The 26,587-nt window shown below is 41.6% G+C and overlaps 1 protein-coding gene across 1 annotated transcript; it reads right to left on the bottom strand.

Annotated features, from left to right (window-relative positions):
• Positions 1-566: 566 nt before the first annotated feature.
• On the bottom strand, positions 567-7,595 carry LOC115682369 (protein STRUBBELIG-RECEPTOR FAMILY 3-like). Its single transcript, XM_056302349.1, has 17 exons — positions 7,454-7,595; positions 6,634-6,833; positions 5,924-6,053; positions 5,764-5,835; positions 5,264-5,329; positions 5,096-5,167; positions 4,926-4,997; positions 4,773-4,844; positions 4,625-4,690; positions 4,432-4,497; positions 3,674-4,074; positions 3,151-3,572; positions 2,208-2,479; positions 1,951-2,089; positions 1,541-1,677; positions 1,281-1,437; positions 567-1,197 (listed from the first exon to the last, which is right to left on the bottom strand). Exons 2-17 carry the CDS (start codon positions 6,779-6,781, stop codon positions 1,117-1,119), a joined length of 2,373 nt encoding a protein of 790 aa, XP_056158324.1. The 5' UTR covers positions 6,782-6,833; positions 7,454-7,595; the 3' UTR covers positions 567-1,116.
• Positions 7,596-26,587: the final 18,992 nt, after the last annotated feature.

Below are 26,587 nucleotides of genomic sequence, written 5' to 3'. Positions count from 1 at the left end.
AATTTTGAATAAATATGTCACAAGTGTACTAGTTTAGAGTTTTTCGTGATATTAACCCTTGTTTTTTTCCCCTTTTTCCGAGGTGTCCAGATTTTCAAGCGGTGAACAACAAACAGCGGTGCCAAACCAGTACGCGCGCGGGCCCCTCCCGACAACTCCCGGGGGTTCGTGTTGGGAAGGGGCCCGCACGTGGGAACCGCTGGATTCTGCCCCCTCGTACCTTGGCCGATTCGAAAGCACGGTCGGTGATTGGCCCATTTTTCTTTGAAAACGATAGTCATTGTCTGACGGAACTAGAACTCAGAAAATCAGACACTACTTTAGATTAAATAAATAGCTAATTAAATTCGTTTATTTTGCGAAAAAATAAATAATCAAAATAATCACTTACTTAATTAAAAAGACTTTTATAGCTAATCAATAACTTATGTATGATGAAAATATTTTTTATTCATTCATACAAATGATAATTTTTAAAAAAATATTTTTCGAATCATTCATTTTCTGTGAAACAAATGAAATTTTAGCTAATCTTTGGTTTCTACAGTTTGCAATTACCAAAAGAAGAGAGACAAATTTTTTTTTGTTTTTTGAGAATTACATAGGCGAGAGCAGTTCTACATGGTGCATACTTGACAAAGGCAAACTGACTCTGAATTGAGCCGGAAAAGATTGAGCAGCACAACGACATATCCGATACAAGCCTACACAACGGACACCGAGTTCAGAGAACCTCAGCTTATCAAGATCAGCCAAAAACAAAACAAGGATTTCGAAACGATTGGGGGTTTTGAACATTCTCCGTTCCTGCATCGTCTTGATGCTTAGCACGCACACAACAGCAACGATCACAAACGAATCGGACCAGAATCTTGAGCTCCGTTACCTCCTCCGGAGGGGCATAATGCTGTCGGATCGCCCGCTCGAATCATTTTAAGGATACGGAATCAGAACATGTCCTATGTTAGTAAGAGGGCCATTTCTTCTTCTCAGCTTGCTTACAAAAGAATTCCTCATGGGATCATGGCAGATCAATTTCACGATTCATCAGGCATTAACAAGTAGAGGGTCACCATTCCTTGAGTGTTTGTTGATGATGGTCTTTGAGCTATGATCTCATGGAGAAGGGTCCCTCCTAATCATGTCTGAGAGGTCTTGGACTACTTCCGACATCGATGGCCTGAATTCTGGCTCCGACTGTGAAAACAAGAACAAATGAGAGAGAGCGAGAGAGATCTGAAAGCATAATACAAACACTTCGAAGCGCCGAGAGCTCTCACCTGAACGCAGCGAGATATGATATCAGCAAACCGCGACAAGGATTTGGCGGAATACTGCCCCTTAACAGAAGGATCGACCATTCTGGACAATGCATCGATGTCATGGAGTTGAGGGATTGCCCATCTAACCAGAAATTGCTCTCCTCGATTCCGTGACCTGAAAATGATTTATCAGGGAAAAAAAAAATTCGGATAAAGCCACACCTGGAAACAAATTTTGTAACCCAATTATCAAACCGAACTGTAAGTTAAGGTCTTACCTATCATAGGATTTTCGGCCAGTCAGAAGTTCTAACATGACTACCCCAAAGCTGTAGACGTCACTTCGGATTGTATAAATTCCGGACTCGAACTCGGGAGCTCCATATCCATAAGTAGATAGAAGTTGCCCTGACAACTGAAAAAGAAACAAACTAATTTAAATTTCAAGCAACAGTAGTACTACCACAAAACCAACCCGCTAGTTCATCACTTCATACTGAAAATTTTGGATGACAAACGAGCATGACAAGGATGAGTGAATTCGTACATGGCTTAGATTCCCGTTACAGTTGTTCCAAATGGCAAAATTGATAAGAGGATGTATTAGAGGGAACTTTTATGAGTGGTTTAGCATACAATGGGATGGATTGCTGCATTTTGACATCCCGTCAAGTTGAAAATAGGGTACCTGGCTAACTGAGCCTGAAGAAATCAATGCAGCTAAACCACACTCAGAAACGTGCACAGAAAGATCATCGTCAAGGAGAATATTCGAGGACTTGAAGTTCCTATGCACAATAGGTGGCTCACAGACCTCGTGCAAGTACCTGTGCACATAAAATAATTACACTATTAGCTCATTATACAGCAAATGCTTCTACATGATAATCAGACAGGATTAAAAGAAACCCCGCTCTAATTGTGCCTGAATATGGATCGACTTACTCTAAGGCTCTGGCAGTGTCAAGCGCCATCCTAATGCGGAAATTCCAACTCAAATTCTTCTTTAAATCATCGTCTGAATGAAGCGCATCCTGCAATGTCCCACAACTGCAATACTCATATATCAGAAGCCTTTCGCCATGCTCAGCACAGTAACCCATGAGTTCCACGACGTTTGCATGTCGAATCTTGTCAATATTGTTCACCAATTCCAGAAACTCGACATCCTTCTGCTGACTGGAAGCCCTCTTGTCTAATTTCTTGACCGCCAGCAACTGTGCAACCATCCAGAAAACTACAGGTAAGTATACACTTGCGAGACGAAACAACTTTCAAGCCACTCAAGCAAGATCACGTCCATTTCATGTATGGTAACAGAATTGAACATTAATTTAAAATCCTTTTGCATCTGTCTAAAGTTCACACAACAAATTCGAAAATGCCGCATCCCATGTATTTGTAAACTTCATCTTATGGATGTTATGGTGAATTGTGCCAGGCTTAGCTGATTCCCCATATCATACTATGACATTATGAAGAATTTAGACGACAAATAAGAGAGTCTCAACCAATAAAGCAATAGTCAATGAGACAACCGGATAGTAAGAGCAACCCAAACCCCTAACATAAATCAGGAACATGATAGTATAGTCTATTCAGAAGTCGTACGCCTGAAACAAAAGTTATGTTTCTCTTTGCCTTTCTTAACTCGAATCGATTTCAATGAAAATGTACTGAACTGGAAGCATTCTTCAGAAGGTCCATACTCGAGCACGCACATCGCGCCATCAATCATATATATGAGCTTATCAGAACGAGTGAAAAGTCCAGGATTTAAAAAACTGAATATTCAGCTTAACATAAAAAAAAATAAATGAATCACATATCAGAAGCTCGGCATCAAAAGAACTGGAACCCAAAAAAATTTAGCCATACGAACTGTTACCTTGCCATCAGGAAGCTCTGCCCTATACACACTACCAAGCATGCCACTTCCAATTAGATTTTCTTGAGAGAAGCTGTTCGTGAATTGCTGAAGGGATGCAATGTTGAAGGACTTGGCAGAAACCAGAGGAATACGAGTTCTCGTGGAAGGCTTTGTGGCCTCTGTTTCTTCAGGCACAGCGGGCTTCACAATAATTTCGGGTGGTGGCGGAGGAGGCGGCGGAGGAGGCAGAGGGGGTGGGGGAGGAGGTATCAAGTACACATCAAGTGCACTCACATCAATCTCCTGATCTACCCCATCAGGCATCAGACCAGTTCTCTGTGCATTTCTTTCTCGCTCGTTTTGTGTCCTCGGAACGGCCCACACTTTCCTGCTCTCTGGTTGATGATCCTCCGACAGCTTCACAGCTGTCTCTCTAGGTACTGCAGGAAGAAACTCCATCTTAGTGATCAAGCTTTGACAAAAAATTGACGCAGTTAAAATGTCAGTTATACAGCACCAAAGACTGGACCAGTTTACTTGCCTTTATCTGCATGACTCAGTGGCAGGACTAAAGAAGGATTTTCCCTAGGATTCTCTCTTTTGCCATTATATGCACCGATGTCGTGCCTCTTGGGAATTCTGTCAACCTCGTGTCTTCTTCTAGTACATGCAGATATGGAAAGTGCGACTGCTAGAGCCAAAATCATAAATGATAAGACTACTGCTATTGTTATCCAGACGATTCTTTTGGTGGAAGACTTTTTTGAGGAACCAGATTTTGATTGCTCTGTTGCAGATGGTCCATCCGCCGGTTTTGGCGGTGCTTTAGTGGAAGACGGCGGCCCGCCCCCGAAAAAAGGAGTCCCTGATGATGGCGGCGTTGGGGTCGAAGGCGAAGGTAACGGAGTGTCACTGGAATTATTGAAAGGATTTCCATCTTTCCTGCAGATTACAAAGCGATCAGCAAAATGTGCCCCTGACACACCAAAGTCAAATATAAATGTCCCCAAGGAAGAAGAACAAGACATTTTGACATACTTAAAAGAGTTCAAAGAATTATGCCATCATGGCCGCTTAAAATTCAATTTCAGCAATCACAGAGTTACCAAACTTATGCAATAAAAAATCTCCCATGAAGATCACAGAGTGCAATAGTAGCATAAATTCAACAGATATTACCATTTCCTCTGCTATCATATCAGAATAATATAAAATGATGGAAAGGTGGGCAAAAATGATTAAGCATGACGGCAAATACATTAATGAAGTAGCAGAGTGCATTTAAAAAGTAGCTCTCACCTAAAGGTCGGGATACTCAGTAATTTATAAGGTATAGGTCCAGAGAAAAGGTTATTCTCTACATTCCTGTACAACACGATACATAAAAAGATGCAAATAAGTGGAGGGCTATGAAAAAGCAGAACTTGGAATGAAGCACTATAAATTCCAACAAATATATCAAAGTAATTTTAAGCAAAGTTAAGAAAAGTACAGATCTCTTAGGGGAAGATCTTGTAGAACATCAAGGGTTCCCGATAACTGGTTGTTCTGTATGTGTCTGCAAATTCAGGAGTAAAATCAGATAACAGAGAAGGAATTCACGATCACATATGCATCTCGCGTGTACAGTAAGTACTCACAGGGTGGTCAAAGATGATAGATTTCCCATAGAAGGAGGAAGATGCCCACTCAAATTATTACTAAATAAGTCGCTGCACAGGAACACTTTCTATCACGACATATGTCAAGAAAATTCATATAAGGCTTTCGTGAAGTAGATAACAAAAACCTACAAATTGATTAATCCTGTAAGGGATTGGAAAGCATCCGGAATTTCACCACTCAAAAGATTGTTATTTAGAGACCTGAAATACAAAGAAAGATAAAGCTCAGAAGAGATAACAGCAAAGGTAATCGAGTTTCAGCTGAAAGAAAAAGCCATAGTTAAGAAAGCAGTGATTACATGGCCGACAGTTCAGTCAGAGAAGACACAGAACTTGGGATGCTTCCAGTGAACTGATTACCTGAAAGAAAACTGCCAAAAGTGACAACTATTACATCTTTCATACAAATGAGGCACACACAGAAAAAGCAAAAGTTGTTTTCCTCAGTCAATCACAAAATAACATACAGGTTTTGCATGGTAGCCGGCAAATTTGATGGAATGCTGCCGCCTATGCGGTTGTTGCTGAGATCTCTGCAATAAGAAAATGGAAATATGTCAACGAGACTACATGAGATTGCCTAGAGAGGAACATAACGGGTCTGAAGTTTAGCACAAATGCCACAGTATGTCATCTAGGTAGAATGACTATCTTCAGCCAATCTTATAGCACAATCACCTACTAAATGATAACGTAGCATCTCAGTGAGATAAAATTAGTACATCATACATTGGAATAGAACAAACCTATTATCAATAATGCCACTTTAGCATCGACACTTCCCAAACTCCATATAAGGCGAATCACTCAGCTAAGTTTCCTTCAATGAAGGCCTCTTCATTATGTAGTGACGAGAGCAATCGCGCAGAAATGGGAAACATTACTGGAGTCATTCACGGAGACACGAATGCCGCTTTTGCATCCAAACAGATGCTCGTGCTAAGACGGAGAGAGGAAATAGACTTACATAGTTCTGATTGAAGCAAAGGTCCCCAAGCTATCCCCCAGTTCGCCTCCCAAATTGGCTCCATTAATAGTACTGTGAAGCCACGCGGTCAAATAAAAATGGAAAATGAGTGACGTGAACATCCGCGGAAATTCTCGAGAGGAAAAGAATGCAAACTTACATTGATTTTATATTGGTGTTATTGCAAATAACTCCTTGCCATGAACCTCCACACGGGTCTCCTCCGCTAGCAACCCACCCAGGAAGAACAGGGGATCCCAGAGCCACATACAAGTTATTTATCGCGGTAACTACACCAACAAGCAACAATGCAGATGATTAAGTTCTGGTAAGTACCTTTACTTCTCAAAAAGAAATGAACAAAAACACAGGAAGTGTGATGGAGAAGCGAAAAAATCGATTGAAAAGCAATTTAACAAAAACTGGCATCTTCCATCTAATATGCCATAGATAACCCCCCAATCTGCAATCATGATTAACCAAAAAACAAAAAAAAAAAACTTGAAATCCATCCTCATTTAACTTCGGAGAGATTTTAGAGTTGGGAGTGACATAGTTAAAGAGTCCAAACTGTTCAAATTGTATAATCAGCTAGCTACCCAAAAACTGAAATAAACAATTAGTGACCTATCCTGATCTAACTGATCGAACTGGAGCAATTCATACAGGGGCAATATTTGTTTCGGCATCTGGGAAACTCTAGTTTCAATTTTCCCGAATTGGATTTTCCTCCCTTTCGAAACAGTAATTGCTCCCCCAGTTCCTCCATTCCTTCAGCAACCCAGAAAAGAGTTGCTTCAACCACCCTCCCCCCCAAAAAAAAAAAAAGAAGAAGAAAAGAAGAGAGAGATGTATAAAATCCAGCCTTACCATCACCAGGATTAGTGTCGCCAAGCGAAATGCGAGCCGCAAAAATCAACAGGAACCCCAGCAAGAACTGCACGTAGATCTTCAAGTCCGCCCCATCCACAGCAGATGCAGATCTTCTCCTCCCCCTCGATCTCCACACCATCTTCATTCCTCTATTTCCCCTCTCTTTACTCACAGCAACACGCACCTCACTCTCCAATCTGCAACAACCAGCACAGAAGAAAATCACGGAGAGTCGTCAGGACAAACGATCTACCATCCCCGACCACAAAAAATCAACTTCGCCGAGCACTTCGAAGCTCGCGGACACGAGGCAACAGACAAAGAAGCGAACGGAAAACGGCATTCCAAAAATCTCGAGACGGGCTGAAAAAGACCATCCGGCGCACACAACATGACCAACCGGGTCGATTCAAGAATCGCAGCGCACTCACAGAGAACCAAAAAGGCCACCGAATCACGTCGAAAATGCGGATAGAGAGAGAGAGAGAGAGAGAGAAAGTTCGGAGCACGACCGTACGCAATCAGCTACCAGGGAAAAAGGGGGAAGGCGCTCGGGTGCGGTTTACCCCGAAGATCAAAGGAAAAGGAAAAGGGGCGGCGGGCGAGACTTAAGTGTTAAGATTCGCTGGAGTTCAGATAAATGGAGAACGAAAGAGAGCGCGCGCGCGAGAGAGAGAGAGATGGGTCTTGGAAGAAGAGCATCAAGAAAGTGCCCGGCGGGCATATCGAGATTATAAAAAAGAAAAACCTTAAAGTACAACCAGAATGGTTAAAGAGAAAAGCGAGAGAGAGGGGAAAGAGGAGGAAAGAGATGTACCGCTTAAACCCAGGAGAGAGAAGCGGAGCAGCATTCGGGGAGAGAGAAAAAGGTACGGCGAGTCTCCTACAGAGAGAGAGAGAGAGAGAGAGAGGCAAGTTCGCCTCTTCTGCAGCTGCTGCTGCTGCTTCCGAGCCGTTGCTCTCTGCCCCACCACTTCTCTCTCTAAAAAAAACACAAAAACGAAACGAAAAGGAAGAAGAAGAAGAGCGAGCTGAGCGAGTCGTTTGGACAAGACACACATGCAATTGCATGTTATATCTCTGCTCGGAAGGGAAGTCGTTCGCTTGACATCGAATCTTGAAACTGCGGGCGGGCCTGCCGGCCGCGTCCACGCGCGCGGCCGCGGCGCGTGCCGTCCCCCGGATTCACCGCCGCCGCCCGCGGTGAAAAAAAATATAAAATTTCCTATTTGCGGGAAGGGCAAGGTCGGTAATTTCCGCGGGGCCGTGGACGGATTTGGGAATGGCGGCGGCTGGACATTCCCGATTCCCACCAATTCTGCCGCTGCCTCTTTTCCCCGACAGCCCACCAAATTCGGTGGTTAAGCTAACGCGAGTTAGCGATAGTTCCCACTCAGTTCGTATTTTTATTTAATAAGTAAAGGTCTTTATTTTTTTTTTTGGGTCAAAATTTATTAAGTAAAGATTAGATTAAACCTGTTAAATGGATGTGTCGGATCGAAAATGATCCAACGCAAATAGATTCATTTTAACCTATTTTCATGTAATGCAAATCTAATAACCATATCCGACCTGACCCATATTGGTAAAACACTTCCATATTTAATTCAATCTAGAGAAATTCATACCCAAACTGATATGAAAATAAAAGCAAGAAATATGAGTTGAGTTTATATGACCCATTTATAATCCAATTAAACACTCATATTATGTTTATACCCATTTAGTGAGTATAACTAATCCATCTATGACCCATTTAGCGATATACGGGTTAAGATATGGGTTTTTAACCCATTTTGATAGGTCTAGGCTAGATAGATGTTCAAAGTTTTGATGTGTACGATCAATTTACAAATGTACATTTATGGCTCGAAACAAATTGAGTGAGGTAACTTGAACGTGCTATTCGTGTGTCTTTAATTGAAAATCAAATTGTTTTGTTAGTTTTTATTTTTTTGGGGGGTCAGAATTTGTTTCGTTAGTTAAAAATGTTACATTAGTCAAACTTAACTTGAATATGAACTAATTAATAACACAGTACGAAGCAAGTTGACTTGATTTCGAACACGATGCAATCAACATGGACCGAACTTCACTTTATTTTGTGTTGGGAGTGATCTCTTAATTTTCCCCCGTGTTGATATTGCCATAAATACATACGCATTGTTTATCGAAGGTGTAAGGATATAAAACGAATATGCATTTCAAGCGATCATATAAGTTGATAATTCAAATTCACTAAATGGTAAGACCTAATGGAGGTGTTTTTGGACCAAATAAAAGAAACATTGATTCATTTAGTACGGGATTAAGTCTTCTTGATGCAAATATAAGGTTGAAACAAAAAGGTAAATGGAACGGTCATCGCACAAAAAATCTTATAAAGCCAATCGAAAACACGAATCAAGATATTATAGAGAAAAATATTGTTTATTGCACATGTAGATGCTTAAGATTTTATTTTTTTTATATCCAAAGATGTTGATGGACGATATCATGGTGGTAAAATCTAAGGAAAATTACGCAAACAATCCCTGAACTTTGGCCCGATGTGCAATATAATCCATGAATATTTAATCTGTTTATTGTTGTCCCTGAACATTTGATACACGTTCAATTTAGTCCTTGAAACTATATTCAACATTTTCATATATTTTATGGACTACATTGAATATGTACCAAAAGTCTAGAGACTATATTGAACAACTTAAAAGTTCGGAAATCACATTGAACATTAGGCTAGAGTTCATGGCCTACATTAAACAAATTAAAAATTCATGGGTTACATTGCATACTGAACCCAAGTTCAAAGACAGTTCGTATCATTTTCCCTAAAATCTAAAACACAAAAAAGAAACGTTAAATTAATAGCTAAATAAATTATGAAAGCTATGCTTCCATTAGTCGGGTCCCAGATAGATGCGAATCGCTCATCCTTCACCAACGTTATGAGCAAGGAAGAGCACTCGCGAGAGTACAATCTCACCGATACTCGCCCTCTTCCGGGTCAATTAGATTTGGCCTTGTTTTAATCGGAATATTTATTTAGGAGAAGACGGCGAGTGCGGATCAAGCGCCGTGCGACGGCGCGTGGGGGCAGTAGTTGAAGGAGGATCATTTCGGATTTCAATTTTGTCGATAATAGAGCTGCGGGGTTCTCTCCAAAAAAGGGCATCACGTGAGAGATTAGTGAATGAACAGTCGTTTCTTACCGCGAGCCTACCCACCTTTTCTTTTTTAACTGACCAATTAAGAATAAAGTAAAAAAAAAAATTCACTAAAATAAATTTAATACGGGAAACACAATATTTGATCAACACGATAAAAAAAAAAACACACAATATTGCACCACTGTTACAAAAACAACGTCATTTAACGTTCGTTTAGTCTTATCGTTGTCTTGTCTGTTATCGACCTACACAGCTCTCGCCGTGTTGATAAGCGATTAATAACGGCACATTCTCAGCCCTCCAAACACAACCCACTTCGTCTTGCTATCGATTTCACGGTGTCTCGTCGGCATTGGAATCATACCGTCTTCTCTAAATAAGCATCAAAAAGATTATCTTCATAAAAAAAACGCTCAAAGTCGTTTTTTTTCCAGATTAGGACCTTTCGGTTACAGACGAGATATATCGTTTTTGTAACACGGTTTACACCGTGCATATTTCTTTTATAAGTTTGAAAGATCGTGTTAAATTTATGACAACGATATAATGCGATACTTTTCTTTCTCGCTCGAAAGCTCGGGTCAGATTTGTCGACTGTGGTTTTTCTTTCTTTTATCCTACCTAGTGCCTACCTTTTTTTTGGGTAATCTCATCATTTGCTTGGCAGCGTGGGTTTGCGGTAAATAAAGGGGCCCTTTTTGGGTTGATCAGGAATGTTCCCAATCAACATATATGCACTTAAAATATACCCAGATTCCATGCAGTTCACCTTTCCTTAATCTATGAATTTTTTTTCCTCGGCCTTTTTTTTTTGGGGAGGACCAAGACATGTGTGAAGTCATCGACGGCCACTCTTCTACGTCAACTGCCGTTGTGTCTTAAAGAAAGAACACACGGCTCACTTTCCAATTCGCAAGTCAAATTTTTCCCCTTCAAACAAGGTTTTTAGTCTTATTTACGAACGTGGCCGTATTACAAATTAGGTGGGGGGGCGCATCATCGGAACTTTCATGGAGCTCACGACCCACGGAAAAGGAAATTTAAAATACGGAGGAATGGAGAATTTTTCCCCCCTTCTCGCCGGCACCGCGAAAATGTTATTGAAAATGCTAGAGAAAAATATTCGGCGTAAATAATTTATTCGTTCCGGCGAGATAAACCCAACTTCACGAAAGAACCGTCGGAAAGTGCGCGTCGATTTTCCCGGGGCATTGTCAAAATTTCCTTTCGGGTAAGGAAAAGAAGCCGCTTTTGAAAAAAGCAACAAAAGCATACATGGCAAATGGCATTTCCCTCTCTTTTCCACGGAGGAAATCGGGGCTTGAAAGAGAAGCGGCCTTTTGCTTTCCCTCCCTTCCTTATCAGCCAATCCTCACCTCACCAAAACATCCCACGCGAAGTCTTCGTCAAGGATTGAATGTTCATCTTATTACATCCGCGAACCGGATCGCACCGGATGGTCCGCAACAAGCCCTTGCGAGAATTCAGGGGCAGGACGCGAAGACTCCGGTCAGAGGTCTAACGTGGCGACGATGACGACGACGACGGTCCGAGGTCAACTAAGACAATGGCGAAAGCTGAAGCATCGTATCTTATCACGGTAGTTAAATATCGGTTAGGTCAGTCGTTCGGAAGGTGCGAGAGGAAAAACGAAATGTGAAATCATTTCTAGTCGTTTTGACAAATCGCGCGCGAGAGAGAGAAAGAGAGTTGCGGTCGCAGGTGTCGCTCTCTTTCAACCGTTTTACTGCGTGTCGGAACCGAGTGAATCATTTCTAGTGCGCAATGGGGCCCAGCCCTCGTGCCTGCCCCCCCCATGCTTTTATCTGGGTTTTGCCTGAGGTGCATGTTGTGGGAGTCTGTAGACTCTGTACTGTCTGTCCATGTGTGGGAACGAGCCGTGGAGCGTTCCCTTCGGACATGGATGCGCTCGCCTGGTCCTCTTGATCATTGCGGACCGAATCAAATCCATGGTTTTGGCTAACCGGGGGCGTGGCCTCAGTGCTGCCATCTTATGCCCCCGTGTACGAGGCGGGTTTATGGAGGGAACCGTGTATAGAGGCTAATTCAATCCGAAAACCTCTCAATTGTGCCAATTTAGTTCTAAACCTTTTAACGATTTGTCGATCTAGTCCTAAACTTTTCGATTGTATCAATTTAGTCATAAACCTTTATAATAATTTACCGATTTAGTCTTAAACGTTTAGACGATTTACCAATATAGTGTTTCCGTCCAAATATCCAAGGAATAGGTTTAGGATTAAATTGACAAATCTCCAAAAGGTTAATGACTCAATTGACAAATCGTCAAAAGTTTTAGGACTAAATTGGTACATTGGAAATGTTTAGGACTGAATTGACCTCCATATAATAGATTTGGGACTTTTCAGACAATTAGGGTGCGTATGGTAACGTTTCTATTTTTGGGAACAATTTCTTTTCAGAAATAGTTTTTTCTATTTCTATTTCCTGGAAGAGTTTCTGAGCAAAATAATGCGTTTGGTAACTGCACAAAATTTCTATTTCTAGAATAAAAATGTGTTTGGTAACTGCGCAAAATTTCTATTCCTGAAATAGAAAAAGAACAGAAATGCGTTTAGTAACTGTACAAAATTTCTATTCCCAATTATTTGTATTCGAATCTATATCTTTTATTTAACTATAAGTACAAGTTATAAGTGAAAAAAAATCAATAAGCATGATTTATTGGTTTGTCTAATCCTTTTTAGGGGTTTAAAATCCATTTTAATCCCTAAACTAAGAAATCTTCAAAAATACCACCTGGGCACCTCAAAAATTTAAATTTCACTCAAAGTGGGTGGCCACAGGTATTCTAAGCCATTATGTGAATTTTTTTATATTTTTTTGGGGTAAAATTTATTAAAATTTTTTACTTTCCCTAAATCTGTTTCTTTTTATTTTTCCGAAATTTTTTTATGAAATCTTTTTAATTTTTTTAATTTCGGAATTTTGCAAATATTTAAGGGTTTTCTGAGTTTTTCTGATTTTTATGGATTTTCTGAGAATTTTTCTGATTTACATGAATTTTGGGAATTTTTTAATTTTCTAATTTTTTATGGGATTTTTCTGAAATTTTTCTAATTTTTATGAATTTTCGGAATTTTTTAATTTATTCTAAGCCATTATGTGAATTTTTTATTTTTATTTTTTTTGGGGAAAAGTTTATTAAAACTTTTTACTTTCCCGAAATTTGTCTCTTTTTATTTTCCAGAAAGCTTTTTATGAATTTTTTTAATTTTTTCAATTTCGGAATTTTGTAAATTTTTATGGGTTTTCTGAGTTTTTCTGATTTTTATGGATTTTCTGAGAATTTTTCTGATTTTTATGAATTTTTGAAATTTTTTAATTTTTTATAATTTAATTAATTTTTTATAATTTTTTAGCCAAAAATGACACCAAAAAAAATATTCCCCCCCCAAAAAAAAGCAAGAGAAAAAAAGGGGGAAAAACCCAGGATTGTGTGCTGTGGTGGAAGAGAACAAGTTTCTGGTGCTGATTGGGCACGACGTGGAGGATATGCGTGAATCATTAACACATTACTCGTAAAGCGCACGAAATATTCAATAGAATATTACCCATGGTCACTTTGGAAATGACTTCAACTGCCGTTGTGTCTTAAAGAAAGAACACGGTTCACTTTCCAATTCGCAAGTCAAATTTTCCTTTAAACAAGGTTTTAGTCTTATTTACGAACGTGGCCGTATTACAAATTAGGTGGGGCGCATCATCGGAACTTTCATGGAGCTCACGACCCACGGAAAAGGAAATTTAAAATACGTACGAATAGAGATTTTTCCCCCTCTCGCCGGCACCGCGAAAATGTTATTGAAAATGCTAGAGAAATATTCAGCATAAATAATTTATTTGTTCCGGCGAGATAAACCCAACTTGACGAAAGAACCATTGGAAAGTGCACGTCAAGTTTCCCGGGGCATAGTCAAAATTTCCTTTCGGGTAAGGAAAAGCCGCTTTTGAAAAAGCCACAAAAGCATACATGGCAAATGGCATTTCCCTCTCTTTTCCACGAAGGAAATCGGGGCTTGAAAGAGAAGCAGCCTTTTGCTTTCCCTCCCCTCCTTATCAGCCAATCCTCACCTCACCAAAACATCCCACGAGAAGTCTTCGTCAAGGATTGAATGTTCATCTTATTACACCCGCGAACCGGATCGCACCGGAAGGTCCGCAACAAGGCCTTGCGAGAATTCAGGGGCAGAACGCGAAGACTCCGGTCAGAGGTCTAATGCGGCGATGACGACGACGACGGTTCAAGGTCAACTAAGACAATGGCGAAAGCTGAAGCATCGTATCTTATCACGGTAGTTAAATATCGATTAGGTCACGGAAAAGAGAACTTAGAGAAGGACGTTCGGAAGGTGCGAGAGGAACAACGAAATGTGATAAGGCCAGTCGTTTTGACAAATCGCGCGCGAGAGAGAAAGAGAGTTGAGGTCGTAGGTGTCGCTCTCTTTCAACCGTTTACTGCGTGTCGGAACCGAGTGAATCATTTCTAGTGCGCAATTCCCAATGTCGGGGCCCAGCCATCGTGTCTGGCCCCCATGCTTTTCTGGGTTTGTCTGAGGTGCGCATTGTGGAGTCTGTACCGTCAGACATGGATGAAGCGCAGGCTGCAGCTTCGCCTGGTCCTCTTGCTCATTGCGGACCGAATCAAATCCTTAGTTTTGGCTAAACTGTGGGCATGGCCTCGTGCTGCCATCTTATGTCCCCGTGTACGAGGCATGTTTACGGAGAGAATTGCGTCCATACGCCAATTCAGCCCGAAACCTTTTAATCGTGTCAATTTAATTATAAATTTTTTGATGATTTATCGATCTAGTCCTAAACTTTTCGATTGTGCCGATTTAGTCGTACATCTTTATAATAATTTACTGATTTAGTCTTAAGTGTATAGACGATTTACCAATATAGTGTTTCCATCCAAATATCCAAGGAATATGTTTAGGACTAAGGGCCCGTTTGGTAACGTGCCAAACAGTAAAAATTTCTGTTCTTTTGTTCCCAGAAATAATTTGGGAACAGAAATGCGTTTGGTAAACTTTTTGTTCCCGTGCACATTTTTGCAAAAATTTGTGCCGAGAAACAAGAAGTAAAAAAAAGTTGCTTCTTGTTTCTCGGCACAATTTTGAGAATCAAATTTTTTTCTTCTTTTTCTTTTTTTTCTTTTCTTCTTTTTGTGTTGCTCTTCTTGGGTTGTGGCCGGTTGCCGGCCGCCGGTCGCCGGCCGCCGGCGACCGGCCATGGCCTGGGTAGAAAGAAAAAAAAATAAACAATTCAAAATATTATTAATAACAAGAAATTTTGTGTAGTTACCAAACGCATTTCTGTATTTTTCTATTCCAGGAATAGAAATTTTGGACAGTTACCAAACGCCTTCAAATGCTTAGAAATTATTTCCGGGCACAGAATAAAAAAGAACCATTTCTGAGTAGAAATAGTTCCCCGGCATAGAAACATTGTCATGCGCACCCTAAATTGGCAAATCTCCACAAGGTTAATGACTCAATTGGCAAATCGTCAAAAGTTTTATGATTAAATTGGCACAATGGAAATGTTTAGGATGGAATTGACCTCCGTATAATAGATTTGAGACTTTTTGGACAATTGTTCCCTAGCTAGGACTGAAAACTCAAAAGAAATAGTGCCAGCTTGAAAACGTAAATTGAACCTAACTTCGTTCTAGCTCGCTTTGTGTTTTGTTTGCCTGCGATGTTAGGGTGAGAATCTCTTACCAGTAACGCGAATCGAAAAATGTATGCGTGATGATATCATTTGAATCCATGGCTTGTAAAATCAGATCTCTTTTACTGTGCAAATCGAAAAATGTACGAGTCATGATATCATTTTATTCGAGATATAAGGAATTCGTGACTTGGTATTATTACGAAAGGCACGCAGCAAATAACGAGATGCACTCGAAGTGCGGATTAGGTTATCTTGTTTCTTGGCTACGAAATAGCTCATTTGAAAAAAGATGGAATGACAACGATTTTGAGGTTTCTCGATATTATGAGTCCCAAGATATGGCTCGATAACTTAAACTATTTCAAGAAACCCTACACATTTGTTATCCCACATAAAACCAACGTGAACAATCCTTAATGCGAATAATCTATAAGTCTATTGGAACATCCACTCCACTAGATTCGACAAATTAAGATAGTCTTCCTCCCATGTGCACCCAATAGTAGCGAGGAGCAATGCTACGATGCACTAAGATTGTACTAAGGAAACATTGCTAGACGACACGAACAATGGACGTGGCATTGCTATGTTGTGAATCATGCGGAATCTAACAAAAATAATGAACAGGAAAGAAGGAGATAGAATTATAAACAGGCAAAGCTCAAATCATTGTGGAACGCGACTTTATCAAACAAATTTATTCCGTTGACTCTGTATCATATAAGGGTGATCGGTTTTAGGATAAGTTGATTTCACCCCGAAATCGAATATTGATCATGTCCACCCTAGAACCGGCGGTGTTATTTTTTTTTTCCTTATGATTTTTGCCATAAATATTTTATCTTCAATATTTTTTTATTGTTTCAGCTATAAAAAACAACAAAAATATATATACCCTGGGCCGGTTCTGCCGATTTGGTCCGATCAGTACAATTCCTTCCCAAGAACTGGGGACCATATCGGTTATTCTTGACTCCAAATTTTTTAAACTGGGAATCAGACCGATTCCCATAGGAACCACCTAGAACCGGCCGATCTAGTTCGGTTCCTAGGTTGGACCGGGACTGATGCGCACCTCTAGTAACGTATGAGTACATCTTGTACACATCTAACGAAATTAACCATTATTGTCTTGAACGTCGCCACAAAGGACCTCCATAGCCGAAAACCTTCCCTAGTGTCAGTCAGAACTCATGTCATCTCGTAAAGGTCTAGGAACTAATCAAACTCAAATAGGAACTAATTAATCGGCCACACTTCGAGCAAAAACAAACCAAACGTACGACCAATTGCTTTTGAGATCCACAAAAAATACATTTTTAGATCCCTGCGGTAATTATTTATAGCCCCACTTGCGAAATAGCCAAAAAGTAAAAAATAAAAGCCGGAAATCGCACAAGAAAAATGGACCTTGCTTGTGAAGAAATGGTAGAAAATTATGATTTTTTGTTTCCATCGCATTATCTTTACTTCATATGCGCCGAAATTTACATACACGTCATGATTAAATAAGATTTCCTTAATAAGAGATACTCGATAATGAAAGCACACGAGATATTCAATAGAATATTACCCAAAAATGACACCAAAAAAAAAATTCCCCCCCCGCAAAAAAAAAAGCAAGAGAAAAAAAGGAGGAAAAACCCAGGATTGTGTGCCGTGGCGGTGGAAGAGAACAAGTTTCTGGTGCTGATTGGGCACGACGTGGAGGATATGCGTGAATCATTATTTGATGACTTAACATTGGATTCCAACCGAAGCTCAAATCATCGGACGAAGAAGCATCTTCGTTCTTTCCTTGGCGGGCACGAAGGGCGTGTTGGATTTGACCTCATTCGACTTCACGAGGGGGACTTAAGGTGCGTGCCCCATTTGCTTTGCCCCGGTGTCGAAAATGACATGTTCCTGTTCTATTTTCATTTTCATATTGTCTTTGTTTTTGCCTCTGGCTAGTCGCGCCTGCGCCATGGTCCGGGTGGACTCGAGGGAGATTGACTAAAATTTAATGGCGCCAAGCAAAAGTAATTGAAGTTTATTACGCCAGGATAATATTGCCGTCACTCCACGTCTTGTCGTTTCCTTCACGGGAATCTGACCTCTTCAAGAGAGCCTGCTGCTTAGATAAAGCCCTTTGGAATAAGCATGTTGAAAATTGATCCTTAAAATAAGAACAACGTTAAAAAAAAATAAAAATTAAGGTAACTCGAACTGCTAATATGGTTTGCATGATTTTGCGTATCTAGGACTATGTTTTTTTTTTTTGGTCGTGTAACTAGTACTATGAAAATGATTATTATTGCGTCCTCTGTCGGCATAGAGATCCGTACATTTACCGTTGAATGGGTGGCATGTTGATGAATGTGGTTACATAGCTATATCCAAATACTCATTTCGCTCGTTTAATGGTGGATGTGTCAAAAGATTGTCTACACCGGCAGTGGACCAAATTTTCTACCTCCTAGCATTACTCAAGTAAGTGCCTCCAATTTTCTATTATGAGAGAAAATAAAGGATGAATGTTTAGTTGAATAATTTTGTAAAGGACATAGCTAGCATAACGGTGGCTGCTGTCCAAAAGAATATATAAATCACAGTGCCTTGTTAGTCACAAATTCTATTACAATGTTATGACATTTCATCGTAATAGAGTGTAAGATGTCGTAACAAAAGTTTTACGGCACGTCTACCATATTCCTACCAAAATCATAATGTCTATCATCTAACGAGTTCTTTGTTAGGGATCTAATACTACTGCTTCGTTTGTTTCGCGGGAAATGAACAATTTGGAAAATATTTTCTTGAAAATGATCACTTGTGTCACTTGAAATACTTAGTTAATGAAAAATATTTTTATTATCGATAATGATTTATGTCTGAACATTTTTGTAGACGATGAAAATATTTTTTTGTTATTCATTTTTGCAAGCGATACAAGCAATCATTTTTTATGAAATTATTTTTCAAATCATTCATTTACCGCGAAACAAACAAAATTTCTTTGCATCCCGTCTTAAAATCATAGAGAGTAGGGCTGATTGGTGCCAAGGTGGGCGATTCCCACCCTGAAACGGGAACCGCCGCCCACTAAGGCTCGATTCCGCAAAATGGGTACCTGGAATCACCTACTAAGGACCGGATCCACGAAATGGGAACTGAAAACTGCCCATTAGTTCCTGGAATCACCTGGGAATTGAACATCGGTTCGGTCTGGTTTGGTTCTCGGGTGAGTCCATGGAACCGGTCTACGGCTAGTGGTGACGCTACTCAATGTGGAATTGGGGACGGCGCAGGGGGAGCTGTTCTCAAGCGACTGGTTGCAGCTGGTGGCAACGCTACTCAACTAGGATTTGGGGATGAGGGATTAGAATTGGGACCGGGTCGTGATGTTCGTGCAACCCTGCGAAATCCAAGTGGTCTCGAAGTCGTAGGAGGGGCAGGCGTCGAAGTTGGGGATGAACGAGGCAACGAGGACTTGGTATGAGACCCGGCACGACTTGGACGAGTTGAACGGGGGGGCTTGGAAATTCCCTTTTATCTCAAGCACGAAAAAGAGAGAGGGCTTGGAAATTCCATTGCATTTGTTTTGATTGCATCCATGAATTTGTCTTTCGGATATTAGTACAATTGAATAAAAGACAAAGGATGGTCACCCTAATCATGTATGTCCGTAATCATTCATCAGTCGGATAAAGTCACGAGCTCTTCCGTCAAAATGAGTGCACGGAAGTCTCCTTTTCCATCGGCCGTAAGCCCCGGTTCATACGAATCGAAAGTGAGGAAGTAGAAAATAATGAGCTCGATAATGATTGCGGAACTGATTATCGCAATGGTGATCGGGGCAGCACTGTACAGATCAATCGCGCATGATAAATTTTGTCTCGAATTACTTACCGCCATCCGCTGATCGATCATCATTGGCGCATCATCCAAGAGGGTCGACGACAGAGAGAGAGAGAGAGAAATGATTATGAATGTCGTTGTTGATGAGATTTTTTTTCATGGCGACGAGGAAAGATTGCACTTTCCAGGCTGCCATTTCTTGACCTTTTGTCACTTTCTTCTCGTCACCCCCTAGAAGAGAGGAAGAAGGCTGGAACTTGGCTTTTTGCCAATGTCGGGAGGGGCAAAAATGTTTTATGATTTTCCCCAAAACCGCAAATTGGGGAATTACGAAAGTTGTCGGATTCGTTTTTTGTGAGGTTAAAACATATGTCATGTTACCCATTAAGAAAAAAAAGAAGAAGGCACGTGTGTCATGTTACTCTTGGACCCAATGGATTGACTAGAGGACTCTGTGCAAATGGAACATCCTGTTGCTTATAAGACAATTCAGAATTGTTGGCCCATTTTGAAAATCAGTCTGGATCATATTGGTTACGGGTTCGATTCCCAGTACCCATTGTTCAATACGAACCGCTTTTATGGCCGAGCCCTCTTCAGAAGACCGCAACAAGCTTTGCTGAAATTCAACCCCATCATATAGTCTAAATAGTTAAAGCTCGTACCCCTTGAAAGCAATTAAGTCGTCCCGTGGTGGCTCAACTCCCCCACCTATATCCACTTGTCATATCGAGTGACCGGATGAGAGTAAACCCCAATCACTGTATTGTCATCGGACCGAACTATAACGACTGCCGTTTAACCCCGTTCAGCTGGTGATTATATGACCTTGTTTCTCGTCGCGATATTACAAAAATACGATAGTCATAAATTGGACATCCGCTCCGCCTTACTAACTTCTCTTTGCATATAAATACTTTTTCACTCAGATTCTTACAATGAACTTAACAGATCAAATCAGAAAAAACCAACAACAAAGAAAAAGTCAAATCGAAGGATTGCTTTTTGGGGCCAGAATCACATAAAGATCCGCAGCCAGAGACTCACAGACTCCACCAGACTGGCTTCAGTAGGGGTGAGCACGGTTTCAAGGTAGAATAGAGAATCGAAAAATCGGACCAGCGAGTCCGGTTCGATTCCCGGTTCTAGAGTGGAAGGTTCCGGTTCCCGGTTCTAATTTTTTAGGAATCGGAACCGGAATGCCTAAAAAGTAAAACCCTAATTTTCTTTATTCTTCCTAAATTTCACCTCCAGGCTTCAATTATCAATTCCATCAGGCATATATCTCTCTCCCAGTCCCCACACCCAGTGACCCATAAGACCCTCTCGCATTTGCTCGCTCCGTTCGGTGTTCGCCTCTTGGTCAACCACGATTGGGGTTCGATCTCCAGCGGCTAGAGAGCGCGGAGGTGGGCTTCGATTCGAGCGACATCTTCTGAATCGTCTTTCCTATCTTCGTCTTCGTTCGGGTCGCGGTTCGAGGACACCGTGAAGAGGACTGTGGCCGAGGACCCCGTCGTTGTTTACTCCTAGATTCTCTCTCGACTTGACTCGCTTACGCGCCACCGCACGCGCACTCTCTCTTCTCAGCGATTGGGAAGAGAGGGTGCGCGTGCGGCGGCGCGTGATAAATTTACCTTCCGTTAAATTATATTAATATTACGAAAAATCATAAACCGGTAAATCTGTGACAAACAGATGGGTAAAACCCTAAACTGACACACCCATTAACCGTCATGTGTCATCCAACTTAGCAATTTGATGGTAAAATTTAACGAAACTTAATGGAGGTAAATTTGTCACGTTGAGGGTTTTTTTTGTGATATCAACCCTCGTTTTAAAATAGTTCTACTTTTCCTTTTTTGTTCGGAAAATTGTTCACTTCAAAAGAGCACAAGTAGCTCATTCTTTTTCTGTTTTCCGCCTCCTCGCCGCTCCTCCGCCGCTTGTATACCAGCCTCGCGCCGCCATCAGATTGAGAGGTTCGTCTCTGTCTCTGTCTCTGTCTCTCTCTCTCTGTGCACCGAGTCTCCACTTCCCGACCAGATTGCAGCTCTGTCCCGTGTCGGCTAGGTTGTGAGCGCCCGTCGATTCTTCTTCGGTCCTTGGGTAGAGATAAAGTGTCGTGCTTGAATAATATTCAGGCTGACGATTTCTTCTCGCGTGCGAAGAACTAGGATGTCGGCTTGATTGCCCCGGTCTGTTGCTTTTTACTGTTTTATGTCCGATTTTGATTCTTCTTTTATAGTACGAGGAATCTTTGGTATCTGGGGTTCATCAATGGGGGGGGGGCAGCAATGCAGGTCGGCCTGTTTGTCCCGGGGAGACGGGGATGAGAATGTAATGCTTGCTCTGAACGGTGTGCTGAGCGGTGGCAGTAGTGATGATTTGCGCGTGGCAGCGAGAATTTGCTTTCGGACCCTCTGCCCGGGCCGCCCTGTGGCTGTCCCGGATCGCGCGTCTGTTCTCCGTTCAAACAACTTGTACTCATAGCGTACACCGTGGCTGTTAATTTTGTTGTCGCCCGCATCGCAATCCCTCTCACCTTCTTCCAATCTCGCATCTGCCGCGCGATGCGGCACTCGAGTGTTGCTGGTCCTGCTCTCACTTGCCCCCGTGGTGTTGAAAAAGAACAAGCGGCAAGTATGGTTCAATAACCTCTAAAGAGAGCAAAAAAGTAGAAGAGGACACACACAAAAAATTGCTGCTGAAAAACTCTCGTACTTTTACTCAACAGATCACAAGCCTATTGAATAGGAATAACATTAAAAACTACTCAGCAAGAAAATAACAATAGGATAACAATAACAAAGACCCACTAACATATCCCACAACAAACCCTACAAACTAAGACTCCACTACTACATTATTGAAGACATGTAAAACTGAAATTTGACCACTTCAAAACTACTTCACGTGCTGGTGTTGTGTTTGTTCAATACTCCCCCTCAACACCAGCTTCTACTCTTTTCACCATACCGAGCTGATGATAGAAACTTTCGAACTTATTGCTACTCAAGCTTTTTGTAAACAAATCTGCAACTTGGTTTTCTGTTTTGACATGCTCCAACTCAATTTCTTCTTGCAAGACTTTCTCTCTGATAAAATGATGATGCACCTCCACATGCTTAGTTCTTGCGTGAAAACTGGATTCTCCGCCAAACGTATTGCCGACAAGTTGTCGCAGTACAAAGAGACACCATACTGTTGGTTGATGCAAGTCTTTCAATAACCGCATAAGCCAAGTGCTTTCTTGAGCCGCCGTCGCCGCTTGTTCGGTATTGCTTCTCGTGGTTGACAAAGACACCGTTGGTTGTCTTTTACTACACCAAGAAATTGCTCCGGACCCAAGCATGAAGACATACCCAGTAGTTGAACGCCGGGAATCATGGTCACCTGCATAGTCGGCATCACAGTAGCCAACTAGTCTACAATCTCCACCTTTCTTGTACATAATACCATAGCCAAGCGTGCTCTTCACATATCTCAAGATTCGACGAACTGATTCCAAATGAGTCTTCTTTGGATTTTGCATGTAGCGACTCATCACACCAACTGCAAAAGAAACATCCGGTCTTGTTAAAGTTAAGTAGATAAGACTACCCACCAACTGCCGATACATGGTAGCATCTTCTAAATCTTTCCCTTCATGAGCACAAATTTTGACGTTTGCCTCCATCGGTGTTGAGATTGGCTTGCATCTAAGCATTGCAAATTTCTTCAACAAATCTTTTGAATACTTTTGCTGATGGAGAAATATTCCTTCCTGAGTGTAGTCGACCTCTAAACCAAGAAAATGTTTGAGCTGTCCAAGTTCTTTCATTTGAAAGCGAACTGACAAATTCTCCTTGGTTTGGAGAATTTCTTCTTCCCAATCTCCTGTGATGATTAAATCATCCACATACACCAGCAAAATAGCTAGCTTCCCTCCTTTAGCTTTGACAAACAAGCTAGAATCCGCACATGTCACCGAATAACCACTATGAGTAAGAAATTCAGCAATCTTACCATACCAAGGCATCGGTGCTTGTTTTAGCCCATAGAGAGCCTTCCGGAGCTTACACACATACTCAGGATGATCTTGATTCTGAAAGCCCATTGGTTGGCTCATGTAGATCTCCCGATCTAGCTCCCCATGCAAAAATGCATTTTTCACGTCCATTTGCCACAAGTTCCAACTTTTGCTTGCTGCAAGTGCCAGTAGAACTCGTACAGTTGTAAACTTCGCAACTGGACTAAATGTTTCATCATAGTCTAGTCCATATTGTTGAGAGAACCCTCGAGCTACCAGACGAGCTTTGTGCCTCTCTATTGATCCATATGTGCGGCGCTTTATCTTGTACACCCATTTGCAAGAAATAGGCTTCACATCTCTTGGCTTTGGTATGAGCTCCCAAGTCTGATTTCGCTCTAACGCAGCAATTTCCTCTTCCATAGCCTTAATCCATTCCGAACTCTGAGACGCTTCCTCAAATGTCTCTGGCTCTTTTGCATCTGCCTCTTCTACTATGGCGGCATTAGCATACTTAGGATTTGGCTTTCAGGCTCTTGTTGACCTTCTAAGTGCAGTTGGTGTACTTGCTCCACTTGGCTCATCTTCTTCGCTTGGCCTTTGGTATACACCTGTTTGCCAAGGATTTTGAGCTATGCCTTCTTCAACATCTACATCGTCGTCTGCAACCTCTGTTTCACTTGAACTCAACTGGAATTGAGAAATTTCTAACATTTCCTTAAAAACATCCGAGTCCGGTAGTACTTCCTTGTTCGAGGACCACCATGAGGAAGCTTCATCAAACACCACATTCCGAGGTGTGTAGCATTTCCCGGTTGTTGGATCGCAACATCGCCACCCTTTTCTTTGACTGTCATATCCTACAAAGATACACCTAACAGCCTTTTTTCTCCATCTTGCTACGTAACTGGTCAGGTACAAATACACAGCACCGCATCCAAAAACTCGAAAATGACCAACAGCAGGCTTCATGTTCCATATATTTTTCAAAGGGTGAACAAAAGCATAACCTTTGTTGAGGAAGCCTATTGGTCACGAAGGCCGCAGTCTTCATAGCTTCCGCCCAAAACCGTCCCGGAACATTCTTTGAATGAAGCATACTTCGACATACTTCTGCCAGATGCCTGTTTTTCCTTTCTGACACCCCGTTTTGCCGCGGAGTGCTAGCACATGTGAACTGATGGCATATTCTGCACTTCTGAAGGAAATCTGTGAACTCATTTGAGATGTACTCTCCCCCATTGTCGGTGCGTAGACAACGAACTCTTTTACCAACCTCCGCTTCCGCTACCTTCTTGAACTCTATGAATTTTGAAAGAGTTTCAGATTTTTCCTTCATAAAGTAAACCCACACGTACCTCGAGAAGTCGTCAATGAAGGTCACCATATACTTCATCCCACCAACGGAGGCTTGCTTAATTGATCCAAACACATCAGAGTGTATTAACTCTAATGGTTCCTTCGCTTTAAATTTAGACTCTTCATACGGCAACTGGTGCGCTTTTCCATACTGACAGCCTGCACATACAGTGTCTGTTCTCACTTCAAGTTGTGGAAGTCCCTTCAACATCGACTCCTTCATCATCACATCTAGCTTGGAATAGCTAACGTGACTTAGTCGCATGTGCCATAAGTTTGCCGTCTCATTCCTTCTCGTCTACATATGCGGTTTTCGCAGACATTACGTAGACAGACTCCGTTCTTCGTCCCTTCATTACTGGCTCTTCTGTAATCTCAAGGTCTCGATATATCTTCACATCTTGTGGACCAAACAGAACAAAATGGCCAGAAGATGTTAATTGTGCTACCGAGAGAAGATTTTTTCTCATACCTGGAACATGATAGACGTTTTGGAGTGGCACCTCGGCATCGCTACATTGGGGAGAGACGGTCGTATTACCGATGTGGGCTATCGGTAACTTTGAGTTATTCGCCGTCACCACCACCCGACTTCCCTTGTACTCCGACAAGTTCTGCAACTTTTCTTTATCGCCGGTCATATGGTTTGAGTAGCCCGAGTCAACAATCCAATCATTCTCATAATCGATTTGATTGAATGTTGTTGCAGTAAGGGCTAGCTCCTCCTTATCTATAGCAAAGAAAGCCTCAGCATCCCATTCGTCTTCGTTTTTTGAAGTAGCAGCGTTACTCTCGATGGCATTCTTTTTTGACCAGCAATCTTTCGCCATATGACCTTTTTTATTGCAGTTGTAGCACTTCCCTTCAAACTTTTGGCCATTGCCGTGGTTCTTAGAACCTTTCCATGCACGAACGCTCCCTTCATCTTGATGACTTCTCGCCTTGTCATTGTTCTTTTTGGATCCACCGTGGGCATGCCGCTTGGAATTCCACTTGCCTTTGTTGGCGTAGAGTGCCTCTTCTTCATTCTTCAACGAGACTCCTCCCATTTGCTTGGCTAATGCTTCTTGACCAGCTAGCAAATTTTCGAATTCGACAAGCGACGGCTGAGTTTGCCATCCTTGTATGGCAGCAACAAAACTCCTGAATTCTGGCTTCAAACCATGGATGATGATCCGCTTCATCCTGGTATCGCCAATCGGAGCCTTCGGATCCAATTCAGTAATCTCTCGGCATAACGTCTTCACTTTGTGGAAGTACTGAGTGACCGTCATGTCGCGTTGCGCCATCGACAACAACTCACTTTCTAAGAGTTGGAGCTTCGTATCGTTCTTCTTAGAGAACAGCTTGGCGAACGTATCCCAAGCTTCTTTGGGAGTTTCCGCATCTCGGATATGCTCCAGCACATCCTCTTCAACCTGTCGTCTTCAAAACGAACATGGCTTTGCCCGCTTTAATCTTCCACTTCCGCAATGTCCCATTCGCATCTTCAGCCTCCGGTTGTCTCACATCGTTTCCATTCACAACCTCCCACAAATCCTGGCCCTGCATATAAGACATCATGCAGGTAGACCAAGAATTGTAGTTTTGGTTGCTGAGCTTCTTGATTCCGCCAACGACTTGAAGATCACCCATCTTGGCAATAGAGATGCTCACGAAATACCCAGAACCTGGCTCTGATACCAGATTGTTGAAAAAGAACAAGCGGCAAGTATGGTTCAATAACCTCTAAAGAGAGCAAAAAAGTAGAAGAGGACACACACAAAAAATTGCTGCTGAAAAACTATCGTACTTTTACTCAACAGATCACAAGCCTATTGAATAGGCATAACATTAAAAACTACTCAGC

Source organism: Syzygium oleosum, unplaced genomic scaffold (assembly GCF_021117445.2).
Source record: "Syzygium oleosum isolate NSW1041296 unplaced genomic scaffold, Sole_v2.1 Sole_v2.23, whole genome shotgun sequence".
Classification (NCBI taxonomy): domain Eukaryota; kingdom Viridiplantae; phylum Streptophyta; class Magnoliopsida; order Myrtales; family Myrtaceae; genus Syzygium; species Syzygium oleosum.
This window is presented reverse-complemented; position numbering and strand designations above follow the sequence as displayed.

What these genes read in the sequence shown, in the direction of transcription:
- LOC115682369 (XM_056302349.1), bottom strand. Translation starts at nt 6,781, where the DNA reads ATGAAGATGGTGTGGAGATCGAGGGGGAGGAGAAGATCTGCATCTGCT. An exon ending in GATCTTCCCCTAAGAGATCT is followed by an intron (nt 4,498 to 4,624) that starts GTACTTTTCTTA and finishes CGTGTTGTACAG; the next exon opens with GAATGTAGAGAATAACCTTT. An exon ending in CTTCAGGCTCAGTTAGCCAG is followed by an intron (nt 1,678 to 1,950) that starts GTACCCTATTTT and finishes TTTCTTTTTCAG; the next exon opens with TTGTCAGGGCAACTTCTATC.